The following is a 12,991-nucleotide window of genomic DNA, read 5'->3' on the forward strand; positions in this document are numbered from 1 at the left end:
TTGGGCCTTATTGGGCCATACGGGAATAGAGGAGAGAGGCCAAAAGGAAGGAGGCGCGCACCGCCCCTCTGGTCCGAATTGGACAAGGGGTGCAGCCCCCTTTTCCTTCTCCCTCTCCCCCTCTTTCCTTCTCTCCTACTCCAACAAGGAAAGGAGGAGTCCTACTCCCGGTGGGAGTAGGACTCCCCCCTTGGCGCGCCCTCCTCCTTGGCCGACCGCCTCCCCCCTTGCTCCTTTATATACGGGGGCAGGGGGGCACCCCATAGACACAACAATTGATCATTGATCTCTTAGCCGTGTGCGGTGCCCCCCTCCGCCATATTCCACCTCGATAATATCGTAGCGGTGCTTAGGCGAAGCCCTGCATCGGTAGAACATCATCATCGCCACCACGCCATCATGCTGACGGAACTCTCCCTCAAAGCTCGGCTGGATCGGAGTTCGAGGGACGTCATCGAGCTGAACGTGTGCTGAACTCGGAGGTGCCGTACGTTCGGTACTTGGATCGGTCGGATCGTGAAGACGTACGACTACATCAACCGCGTTGTGCTAACGCTTTCGCTTTCGGTCTACGAGGGTACATGGACACACTCTCCCCTCTCGTTGCTATGTATCACCATGATCCTGTGTGTGCATAGGAAAATTTTGAAATTATTACGTTCCCCAACACACACAAGCAAGCAAGGGATAGAACACAATATAAGCTTGCACAAGTAAAGGTGAGAGATAAACAAAAATGGAGTCGATGGAGACGAGGATGTGTTATCGAAGTTCCTTCCCTTTGAGGGGAAGTACGTCTCCGTTGGAGCGTTGTGGAGTTACAATGCTCCCTAAGAAGCCACTAGGGCCACTGTATTCTCCTCAAGCCCTCACACAATGCGAGATGCCGTGATTCCACTATTGGTGCCCTTGGAGGCGGCGATCGAACCTTTACAAACAAGGTTGGGGCAATCTCCACAACTTAATTGGAGGCTCCCAACGACACCACGAAGCTTCGCCACAATGGACTATGGCTCCGCGGTGACCTCAACCATCTAGGGTGCTCAAACACCCACGAGTAACAAGATCCGCAAGGGATTAGTGGGGGGAATCAAATTTCTCTTGGCGAAAGTGTAGATCGAGGCCTTCTCAACCAATCCCTGGAGAATCAACAAGTTTGATTGGCTAGGGAGAGAGATCTGGCGAAAATGGAGCTTAAAGCAACAATGGAGCTTACGGATGGAAGAGGTGGTCAACTCGGAGAAGAAGACCCGCCTTATATAGTGATAGGACAAATCCAACCGTTACCCACTTATCCAGCTCGCGACATGCGGTACTACCGCACCAGACATGCGGTACTACCGCAAGGGCCTGCGGTACTATAGTGAGGCACTACGGTACTACCGCTTGTGCGACAGGAGCCAGACCAACCCTGTTGCGTTGAAGTAAAGAGCGGTAGAACCGCCGGAGCGGTACTACCACTCGCCCTTGCGGTACTACTGCAAGGCAGGGTTTGTTTGGGCTGGGAAGGCATGGACGAATAAAAATACATCTGTGGCTACTTTCGCTGAGTTTCGATCTGTGCAAAAATCCGACACGGTACTACCACATACAGGGAGCGGTACTACCGTGTAGGGCGCGGATGTAAAAAATTACATCCGCCCCTACTTTCGCCCGTGTTGCTGTGCTGGGCCCGACGCCATGATACTACCGCGCCCGGGAGTGGTACTACCGCAAAGCGCGGTACTACCGCGTCCCTGGTCGGTACTACCGTGGGCCTTTGTGGTACTACTGCTCCCTTGAGCAGTACTACCGCATGCCACATCTCAATAACACTAGGAGTCCTTCATTTTGCAAAGACACGGATAAACGGTCGGTGCTCCAAAGAGGCAAAGGAAAGGTGGTGCAAAGGAATAGACGTGTACGTGTTTATTCCACATTAACCTTTCCAAAGCAGACCCCCTCTTAATAGTACGGCTTTCCTACGACTCAAATCCACCAAAAAGAAACATAGAGAAACGCCGTCTTCACTAAGCTCCCAGGGGCAACGAATCATCTTGTGCCTAAACATGAGATATCTGGAATGCTCAATGCACACGATTAGTCCGAAAATGCATTGTCATCAATCACCAAAACCACATAGGGTGAAAATATGCCCTTACAACTATCTATATCAACATTCCATCCTCTTCACCCAGAGCAATAAGGGATGGAAGGTGGAATGGAGTTGGTAATTCAGAAGTGGACGAAGGCGGGCGACGTTGTGAAGCAGGAGTATTGTGTTCCCACCACTGCCGCCTCAACGGTGGTGTGAGCATCTCCAAGTGAAGTCATCAAATATGGTCAACGAATGTTGGGTGGACACGTCTGGACGTGTCCGCGAACAGCTGCCGACCATCCAACCATATCCATCAAATATGAACCCTCGTTCAAGTGAGAGAGAAGAGAGAAGGGCGGAGAGCAAAAATATTTGGATGTGGTGGGTCCGAGACTGAGTTGGTGTGTCTGAACTATTCCAAAGTTTCCCTAGCTTTCATGTTGGATTGTGTGATTTCAGACATCCGCCCATGTCCGCAAGCATTTGATGATCTGCGATGGATGGATAAAAATGTTCTGACCATCAGATCCAGGGAGGTTTGGTGCAGTTGCCGTGACGGAAAGAAGTCCGAAATCTGCAATGGAGTTGTCCGTCGAGTGGACCCCACCGGCGGAAGGGCCCGGTGGCAGATTAGGCGTGAGCTGGCCCAAAACTGATGTATCGGAGCCTGTCGTTTATATCTCTCTGAAGAATAAAAAACAGTCTGCATTTCGCCTGTTTCTCTTTCCCCCTTTCGCTGATCGCTGGGGCCTCACAATCAATCGGCTACTCTCCTCTCCTCTCGCGCGTGGCGAATTCCCCTCTCCCTCTCTCACGCGGCAGCGACCCCGGAGGCGACGTCGGCGGCCACAGCAGGCTTCTCGCCGGTAAGATCCCCCCCCCCCCCCCCCCCCGCCCCGCCCCCTCCTCTTCCTTCTCCCACCCTTCTCTTAATTTCTAGGGTTCTGTTGTGTGCGCCGTGTCAGGTTCTTAGGGTGGGTAAGTTCGTGATTTCTCATGATGCGGCGGGCGAGAGAGTTGAAATTGAGAGGGATAGATGTATCAGGCAGGAGAGGAAGAGAGAATTAGAGATTCAGAGCTTAGAAATTGATAGTGGATTGATCTTTCCTTTTTGTTCCTGAATGGTATCATCTGTATGAAGTAGGGGCGTAGGTGCTGTATTAGAAACTTGATGGACCAACTTGTAGAAAAAACACTCACCTTAAGCCAGCTTGCATGTTCTCTTCTGATTGGGCAAGAGAAAAGTTTCAGCTTCCACAAGGAATTAAGGATCCAAGGGAACATACAAAACAACTTTGCACAAGCAGCTGCAGTACCAAATCTGCATTAATTAACACGAATCAAGTTTGTACAAGGAGTTAGCAAAATTACGAGCCTGCTTGTTATCTGCTGAAACTTTGTTCTTGCCCAATCACAGTTGATCGTTTGGGCTGTTTACTTCCAGGCACAATCACCTTATTTGTAAAGGGACATTTTGACAGCGCCACTAGTTGACTCTGACGCACATGCATTTGCTAGCTTTTTAGCTTGCACACCCTTCTCAATCTACATGTTTCTGCATTTGCACTGTCTTCTGCTCTGCTGCCAACGAGGACTTCGTCCTCCTCCTATACCCCTGCTCCTGCATCTTATCTCTTGATGCTTGCAAATGGACAAACTTTGTGTGAATCTTTTCCGTTTCCAGTTTTCATGTCATTCATGGAACCATGTTGCAGCAAAGTGAAATATGAAAGGGGATCTGAGGAAACCCATTTGTGGATAATTATACAACTTGCATAGTACTCCCTCCATCCCAAAATAAGTGTCTCAACTTTGTACTAGCTCTAGTACAAATTTGTACTAAGCTCAAGACACTTATTTTGGGATGGAGGGAGTAATAAAGAAGAACTAGTTTGCTTCTGGGGGCTAATTTGATGGAACCAGTTTGCTAGCTTTTTAGCTTACACAGACTTCTCAATCTACATGTTTCTGCAATCGCACCGTCTTCTGCTCTGCTGCTGAAGAGGACATTGTCCTCCTCCTATACTCCTGCTCCTGCATCTTATATCTTGATGCTTGCAAATGGATAAACTTCGTGTGGATCTTTTCCCTTTCCAGTTTTCATGTCATTAATGGAACCATGTCAAAGCAAACTGACAATGAAAGGGGATTGAGAAAACCCATTTGTAGACAATTATGCAACTTGCATAGTAGGAGTAATAAAGAAGAACCAGTTTGCTTCTGGGGCTATTTTGATGGAACCAAGTTAGAATTGAAATATTGCCAGACTGGTCGGACCTGTCCTGCCTAAACGTAACCTTCCAGAGGTGATACATACCCTATGTTTGGTGTTATTTATGGCAGAAATCTGCAAAGATAAGTTTTGGACACACCATACTAAACCTTCAGCAATCTTGCTGTCCATTTAGGGTCCCATGGTTAGGAGTTTGTTTAGTAGGAGCAATATATTCCTGCATGCTGGTCAATCTTAGTTTGGGATCAACCGGTCAACTCCCCATTTTTAATTATGATATTGCACGATAACCGAGTTGTGATATTACCTTGCGCTTGTTTATATGTATCTATCCTGCTAAAGCTTTGTATCCTGCCATAGTTTTTGGTTCTTACTTGACAGTTATGCTAATACTATTTTGAATGAACCAGAAATGGCATCATCTTCGGACCCATGGATGAAAGAGTACACTGAAGCATCTAAGCTTGTTGATGATATAAGTTCCATGATTGCCGATAGAAGTTCACTTCCACAATCAGGCCCCGAAATTATGCGCCACACATCAGCCATCCGGAGAAAAATAACCATTCTTGGGACTAGACTGGATAGCTTGGTGACATTGTTGTCCAGGATTCCGCCAAAGTCACTGTATGTTTTGACTACTTTCATCTTTATATAATGTATACTGAAGATCACTAGAGTTCTTACATTACTGCAATATTTGTTGACTCGGAAATCTTGAAATTTTGTTTTGGAAGTTACAAAGGAACATAGGACAGTATAATATCAGAGAATTTGTATGGACTGTTAAGTAATCCATTGTTGCATGTTTGATATATCCTTAGAATCAAAATTCATCTATGGTTTACCTTATGTCTTGCGTCAGCAGCGTTGGCTGGTATAAGAATAGTCTAGTGAATTCTGCCCTTCGCACAGTCAAAGAATCATTATAATGATGTGTGCAGTATAGGGAAGAGGCTGCCATGCTGGTTCATACAAGTTCTGTGTCAAATGTGTTGCTAGTAGAACCTCATAGTTGGGAGCTGCCGGAGAACTAGGCCTTGGCCTCCGACGCTCAAGTGCCTTGATGGCAACCCTGGTCGATTGGGGCACAAGGCTAAAATAGGGGATGGGGATAGGACAAGTAAATTAGGGGCAAGAGGCTTCTTATTTAATTGCTTGCCGAAAAGATAACAAGGCGTAAGTAGTAGGCTGCTAACAATTAACCAACTCATCTAGCAGATAAGATGAGATTCTAGACAAAGTAAATGGAGATGGCTTAATTGAATGGAGATAATTAAACAAGTAAATTTAGACCCCCACATGTAACAGTAGTAGTCTATGTGAAAGAAGTTTACTACCATAGGATTGTCATTGACGGAGATTTTTGTTTCTGCACCTGTATGATAAATTGAATAATCCTATAAATTTGTGTCCAGCAATGAGGTCTGATAATTTTTACTTGCTATAAAGAAAGTTCATGTAGTCATTTTAATTGTTTGTTTGCAGCACTGACAAGGAGATGCATAAGCGCCAAGATGCACTTTCCAACTTGAAATCTAAAGCAAAACAGATGGGGACAAGTTTCAACGTGTCAAACTTTGCCAACAGGTTTATTCTGCTTTTCAGTACTGAACCTATAGTGGTCTTAGTCTGCATCAATGCTCACCTTCTTCTCGTGGCTTAATCTTTTTACTTGAATACATTATTTGGTTAACGTTTGTTCAGATTAGCATTGTAAGTAATAATTATATGTAAACTATGCATTTATGCTGTTTAGGGAGGATTTGCTTGGTCAGAGTAAGAAAGCTGCTGATGATATGAGCAGAGTTGCTGGGTTAGACAACCAAGGAATTGTTGGCCTTCAGAGGCAAGTTATGAGAGGTATTATTGTTGTTGTTCATCTAGTAGTTTGTTTTAACAGTGGAACTTGTCAACTATATAAATTGAATTTGAGTACACAATTAGCTATTTGTGCCAAAGCACACCTAATAGACTCCACAAGTGCTGTTCATCCCATTATTACTTGCATTTTGTATTGGTTGTCACATATATTTACATTCTTAAATCACCAGCATTTGTGTAGATGATAACCATTAAATGGTAGCTAATTATTTGTTTTAACAATTTGCAGAACAAGATGAGGGTCTCGAAAGGCTGGAGGAGACAGTCCTGAGCACAAAACATATTGCATTAGCAGTCAATGAAGAACTTACTCTGCATACAAGATTGATTGTTAGTGCTAGTGCCCCTAAAAGAGCCCTATGCATTTTTGTATCTAATAATGTCTGATGATTGCTTTTCTCCATGTCGCAGGATGACTTGGAAGATCATGTCGACGTTACAAACTCCCGTCTTCAGGTAGATATCTTACTAGTATTTGACATCTATTAGTTCTATCCACGTGGATGTGCATTGACACGGGGCTCTCTTGATTCAGCGTGTGCAAAAGAGGCTTGCAATTCTGAACAAGCGCGCCAAAGGTGGCTGCTCATGCATGTGCCTAATGCTCTCTGTTGCTGCCATAGTGCTGCTCGCGGTTATCGTTTGGCTTCTCATCAAGTACCTGTAAAGAAGTGTCCTTGCGGCCGTTGTTCAGCGCATCGCTTGTTTGATACTCCGTTGAAGTGTGCAGTCTCTTTAAAGATATATACGATGGTTTCCATGGTGGTCCTTTTTATAGTGTTTGGAACGGTTGTATCAATATGTACAAGGCGTGAGGCTCTGGCGTATGCCTACAAATATCTGTGTGTGGACATTTGTGGCCTTTGTAAGTCTGGAGGAAAAAATATATACATTTTGTGAGGGTTTATGTGTTTTACCTACCCTTTTCCATTGTACCAGTGTGCGCGATTTTGCAATCTGTTTGTGCTTGGGTGCCACTAGTGAAGGGCAGTTTGCATTGCAAAATCAGATCCCTCTCTTTGGGCAAAATGTGTGGCAACTTGTTGCAAGATGGTCCGTTGGTTTCACAATATATATGCCCCGTCTGATATCAAGGGAGGCACAAAATTTGCTGCCGCTGAAGAGTGGAACATGAACGAAGCTACCGAGATAGTATCTCAAGATCGTGAGCTACCGTATTAAGAATAAATATCTTAACAAGCTTCTTGGTTGGATAGAGATTAATCTTTGAGCTCAAGTTTGTTGATTGGATTGAGATTAATCTTTAAGCTCAGTTGATCAGACTACAATTTTTCTGCATCATGTTACCAAGACAAGGAATTGACTGAATTTCTCTTTTATCTTTTTTTAGGTGCCTTTTTCCCTTTATAAATACTAGGAAAATTGCACGTGCGTTGCAACGGAAGAAATCATCCATGCAACCCACTTGTAATTAAAAGAAAACAATGTAAATAAAATTTGAGATCTTTCCAATTACCTGACATGAGAAATTAAAATTCTTTCAGTGCACATATTCCGCAAAGCAATTAAAGTGAAGCTGAACATTCCAACTCTACAAGATCCCTATACGTGCAGAACAGAACACTCACTGGCGTTGTGGCTAGCTCATTCTACAAACAATCTGTTGGTCCCAGGTTCAATCGCGGCTTAGACATTACTGTTCATGGTAGAATAATTAACATCAAAAGCATGAATCTAAATGACCAATAGTTTAGTGTACCCTCCGATTTTGGGCTAACAGTGTTCATATATTTATAGTGCATCAAAAGAACTTACAACAATTCTGGTTTTTATCATAAATACATATGGTGTGTCTTAGTGCTAATTAACTATACGTACAAAAATGATTACAACACACTATTTGCTACATACATCCTCATATAAAATGATATAATTGATGCAAGTAAGTCTTTGTCGGTGGGAAATGACACCTATGGGATCACAAGAATCCCTACTACGGTTGCGGGGCGCTGGGTTGTGAGGAGAGCAGGATTAGCAGTCAGTAAAACACGCGGATCGTTTACCCAGGTCGGGCCGCAGAGATGCGTAACACCCTAGTCTTGCTTTGATGTGTGTATTTGTGTTCTTGAGGTTCTGAACTAGCTACAATGAGCGTAACCGGTCCCAAAAGTCCGAATCCTTCTCCTGGATGCCTCGGGCCTCCTTTTATAGGCAAGGGGATTGCCACAGTGGCATACAGGAGGTGGCATCGGGGTACTGTGGTTAAGTCTATCGCTAGCTATTACGGGACAAAGTGCATTTAATGCACCCCTGACGTGTCCCCTCCACTTTACCGCCGCTTTGCCCTGCCTCGACACGCACCTGGGCCAGCGAGGCGGTCAGCGCCATGTAGGCTGGCAGGCTGCTGAGGTGGCGCGGTGGCGGGGTCTTCACGAAGATTTGCATGCCACCACGTAGGCATGCGCTGAGTTGGCTGAGAAGCCTAGTGCCGACACGCAGGTGCCTGCCCAGTTGGTGGGCTGGCAGCTGCATGGGAGTGGTGGCAGAAGCTTGGCGGGTGCGGGCCTGGCTGTGGCTTCACGGGCGTCTTCGGCAAGGGCCTTGCCAGGGCCCCCGGCAAGGGTCTTGCCGTGGCGTTGCAGTTGTCCCCGGCAAGGGTCTTGCCGGGGGTCTTGTGGGTTTCCTCGGTAAGGATCTCGCCGAGGTTCGTCGTCTTCTACTCTTTTGATTTGGAGTATTATCCTTGTCTTCACAAAGATCTGCATGCCACTAGGAGAGGCGCCTCCCGAGCGCATGTCCCAACGCAGATGGCGGTGCTGGAGGAACTGGGGCTCAAGGGTGGCGTGCCCTGCTGGTGTCAGGTAGGCTGCCCCGGCAAGGGCCTTGCCGGGGCCGTGGGGGTTGCCCCGGCAAGGACCTTGCCGGGGAAAACCACTTTGCCTTCTAGCTCTTTATGCGTTTGTCTTGGCGTTGCTTTGATTCTGTGTTGTGGCTCTGATTTCCTGTCTCTGCCCTGCTTAAGTGTGGCCGTGGACGCGGCTCTGACTGCCCGTGCACAAATAAGGGGTACAAAAGAGCGCCCCTATTTTGGTACACCGACAGGAGCCCCCGGGCCTGGCCCACACATAAGCGCGACACATTTGTTGGGCCAGGTCCAGAATGGTGCGCGGACAGGCGGGGAGGTTTTTACCGCGGTAACTTTCTGTCCGCCCCGCTTCCCCACGAGGACCGTTGAACGCGCGACGTGAGGGTCGTCGTGACATGGGGGGCATGCATGGGGCAGTCGCAGCAGGCATGCATCAAATCGCATTAAATGGGAAAAGAGGCGGCCCGCGTTTTCCCCATAAAAGAAGAGGAATAACCGCGGGCACGCGGCTCATTTACCCCCTATGCTTTTCCCCAATCTCGCCATTGCCGTATTCATCTTCTTCTTCTTCCCCAAGCTCTTGCTTGCTGCTACTGCGCTTCCCACCTCCCCCAGATTCTCGCTCTCTTCCCAGCCGCCATGTGGCAGGGGCAAATGCGTGGCCGAGGATACGAGGGAGAAGGAGACGCCGGAGAGCGAGGCGGCGGCGCGGTGGGCGTAGGCCGCCTACTTCGTCCCGTCGTCCGTCGACGCCCTCGAGCTCAGGGACTACTACAAGCCGTTGTGTGTGGGGGGGGGGGCAACGTCGGCGCACCCTGCAACGCGCGCCCTTCCCGCGGAGTGCAAGAAGGGTGATCCGAAATGGTACCCTTTTTTCGTCGACCTTTTCTTCTGCGGCCTCTGCCCCCCCTTCTCCGACTTCTTCAGCGATATCATGCATACTTTTGGCTTCCACCTGCTGGATCTTACGCCAAATGTCGTGGCGCACCTGGCGTATTTCGCCCATCTTTGCGAGGGTTTCGCTGGAGTGGTGCCCAACACGGCGCTTTTCCGCCACTATTTCTCCCCCCACGTCCAACCTGGGGGTGCTCTTTCCGGGTCCGTCGCCTGGATCCCGAGGATTAAGGAGGAAGGTGTTGGGCAACATAGTAATTTCAAAAAAATTCCTACGCACACGCAAGATCATGGTGATGCATAGCAACGAGAGGGGAGAGTGTTGTCTACGTACCCTCGTAGACCGGCAACGGAAGCGTTGACACAACGTAGAGGAAGTAGTCGTATGTCTTCCCGATCCGACCGATCCAAGTATCGAACATACGGCACCTCCGAGTTCTGCACACGTTCAACTCGGTGACGTCCCTCGAGCTCCGATCCAGCCGAGTGTTGAGGGAGAGTTTCATCAGCACGACGGCGTGATGAAGGTGATGATGTTCTACCGACGCAGGGCTTCGCCTAAGCACTGCTACGATATGATGGAGGTGGAATATGGTGGAGGGGGGCACCGCACACGGCTAAGGAACGATCACGAAGATCAACTTGTGTGTTATGGGGTGCCCCCCTGCCCCATTATATAAAGGAGGGAGGGGGGAGGTGCGGCCGGCCCCTAGGGGTGCGCCTGGAGGAGTCCTACTCCCACCGGGAGTAGGACTCCCCCCTCTTGCCTTGTAGGAGAAGGAAAGGGGAAGGGGGAAAGAGGAAAGGGGGGCGCCCCCCCCCCTTCCTTGTCCTATTCGGACTAGGGGGGAGGGGGCGTGCGACCTGCCCTGGCGGCCCCTCCTCTTCTCCCTTAGGGCCCATGTAGGCCCATTAACCTCGCGGGGGGTTCCGGTAACCCCTCGGTACTCCGGTAAAATCCCAATTTCACCCGGAACGATTCCGATATCCAAATATAGGCTTCCAATATATCAATCTTTATGTCTCGACCATTTCGAGACTCCTCGTCATGTCCGTGATCACATCCGGGACTCCGAACAACCTTCGTTACATCAAAACACAAAAACCCTAATTACGATCGTCACCGAACTTTAAGCGTGCGGACCCTACGGGTTCGAGAACTATGTAGACATGACCGAGACACATCTCCGGTCAATAACCAATAGCGGAACCTGGATGCTCATATTGGTTCCTACATATTCTACGAAGATCTTTATCGGTCAAACCGCATAACAACATACGTTGTTCCCTTTGTCATCGGTATGTTACTTGCCCGAGATTCGATCGTCGGTATCTCAATACCTAGTTCAATCTCGTTACCGGCAAGTCTCTTTACTCGTTCCGTAATACATCATCCCGCAACTAACTCATTAGTTGCAATGCTTGCAAGGCTTAAGTGATGTGCATTACCGAGTGGGCCCAGAGATACCTCTCCGACAATCGGAGTGACAAATCCTAATCTCGAAATACGCCAACCCAACAAGTACCTTTGGAGACACCTGTAGAGCACCTTTATAATCACCCAGTTACGTTGTGACGTTTGGTAGCACACAAAGTGTTCCTCCGGTAAACGGGAGTTGCATAATCTCATAGTCATAAGAACATGTATAAGTCATGAAGAAAGCAATAGCAATATACTGAACGATCGGGTGCTATGCTAACGGAATGGGTCAAGTCAAGCACATCATTCTCCTAATGATGTGATCTCATTAATCAAATGACAACTCTTTGTCCATGGCTAGGAAACATAACCATCTTTGATTAATGAGCTAGTCAAGTAGAGGCATACTAGTGACACTCAGTTTATCTATGTATTCACACATGTATTATGTATCCGGTTAATACAATTCTAGCATGAATAAGAAACATTTATCATGAAATAAGGAAATAAATAATAACTTTATTATTGCCTCTAGGGCATATTTCCTTCAGTCTCCCACTTGCACTAGTCAATAATCTAGTTCACATCACCATGTGATTTAACACTAATATTCACATTTGCATGTGATTAACACCCATAGTTCACATCGTCATGTGATCAACACCCAAAGGGTTAATAGAGTTAATAATCTAGTTCACATCGCTATGTGATTAACACCCAAAGAGTACTAAGGTATGATCATGTTTTTGCTCGTGAGATAAGTTTAGTCAACGGGTCTGTCACATTCAGAGCCGTATGTATTTTGCAAATATTCTATGTCTACAATGCTCTGCACGGAGCTATTCTAGCTAATTGCTCCCACTTTTAATATGTATCCAGATTGAGACTTAGAGTCATCTGGATCGGTGTAAAAGCTTGCATCGATGTAACTCTTTACGACGAACTCTTTTATCATCTCCATAATCGAGAAACAGCTCCTTAGTCCTTACTAAGGATATTCTTTACCGCTGTCCATTGATCTACTCTTAGATCACTATTGCACTCCCTTGTCAATACTTAGTGGTAGGGTATGCAACAGATCTGGTACACAACACGGCATACTTTATAGAACCTATGGACAAGGCATAGGGAATGACTTTCATTCTCTTTCTATCTTCTGCCGTGGTCGGACTTTGAGTCTTACTCAATTTCACACCTTGTAACACAGGCAAGAACTCTTTCTTTGACTGTTCTATTTTGAACTACTTCAAAATCTTGTCAAGGTATGTATTCATTGAAAAAACTTATCAAGCGTCTTGATCTATCTCTATAGATCTTGATGCTCAATATGTAAGCAGCTTCACCAAGGTCTTTCTTTGAAAAACTCCTTTGAAAAACTCCTTTATGCTTTGCAGAATAATTCTACATTATTTCCGATCAACAATATGTCATTCACATATACTTATCAGAAATACTGTAGTCCTCCCACCCACTTTATTGTAAATACAGGCCTTTCCAAAAGTCTTTATAAAACCATATGCTTTGATCAACTCATCAAAGCGTATATTCCAACTCCGAGATGCTTGCACAAGTACATTGATGGATCGCTGGAGCTTGCACATTTTGTTAGCACCTTTTGGATTGATGTCGGTGTCAAAATCGGCGGATCTCGGGTAG

At 46.7% G+C, this 12,991-nt stretch overlaps 1 protein-coding gene across 1 annotated transcript; it reads left to right on the top strand.

Annotated features, from left to right (window-relative positions):
* The first annotated feature begins 2,758 nt into the window (after positions 1-2,758).
* On the top strand, positions 2,759-7,110 carry LOC123110518 (syntaxin-51). The gene is made up of 7 exons (XM_044531057.1): positions 2,759-2,943; positions 4,721-4,937; positions 5,799-5,900; positions 6,070-6,173; positions 6,424-6,524; positions 6,606-6,650; positions 6,730-7,110. Exons 2-7 carry the CDS (start codon positions 4,723-4,725, stop codon positions 6,859-6,861), a joined length of 699 nt encoding a protein of 232 aa, XP_044386992.1. The 5' UTR covers positions 2,759-2,943; positions 4,721-4,722; the 3' UTR covers positions 6,862-7,110.
* Positions 7,111-12,991: the final 5,881 nt, after the last annotated feature.

Source organism: Triticum aestivum, chromosome 5B (genome assembly GCF_018294505.1).
Source record: "Triticum aestivum cultivar Chinese Spring chromosome 5B, IWGSC CS RefSeq v2.1, whole genome shotgun sequence".
In the NCBI taxonomy this organism is placed as follows: Eukaryota; Viridiplantae; Streptophyta; class Magnoliopsida; order Poales; family Poaceae; genus Triticum; species Triticum aestivum.

Coding starts and splice junctions, on each gene's coding strand:
- LOC123110518 (XM_044531057.1), top strand. CDS start 4,723: ATGGCATCATCTTCGGACCCATGGATGAAAGAGTACACTGAAGCATCT. Junction 6,525..6,605: donor CTCTGCATACAAGATTGATT/GTTAGTGCTAGT, acceptor TCCATGTCGCAG/GATGACTTGGAAGATCATGT. Junction 6,651..6,729: donor TTACAAACTCCCGTCTTCAG/GTAGATATCTTA, acceptor CTCTTGATTCAG/CGTGTGCAAAAGAGGCTTGC.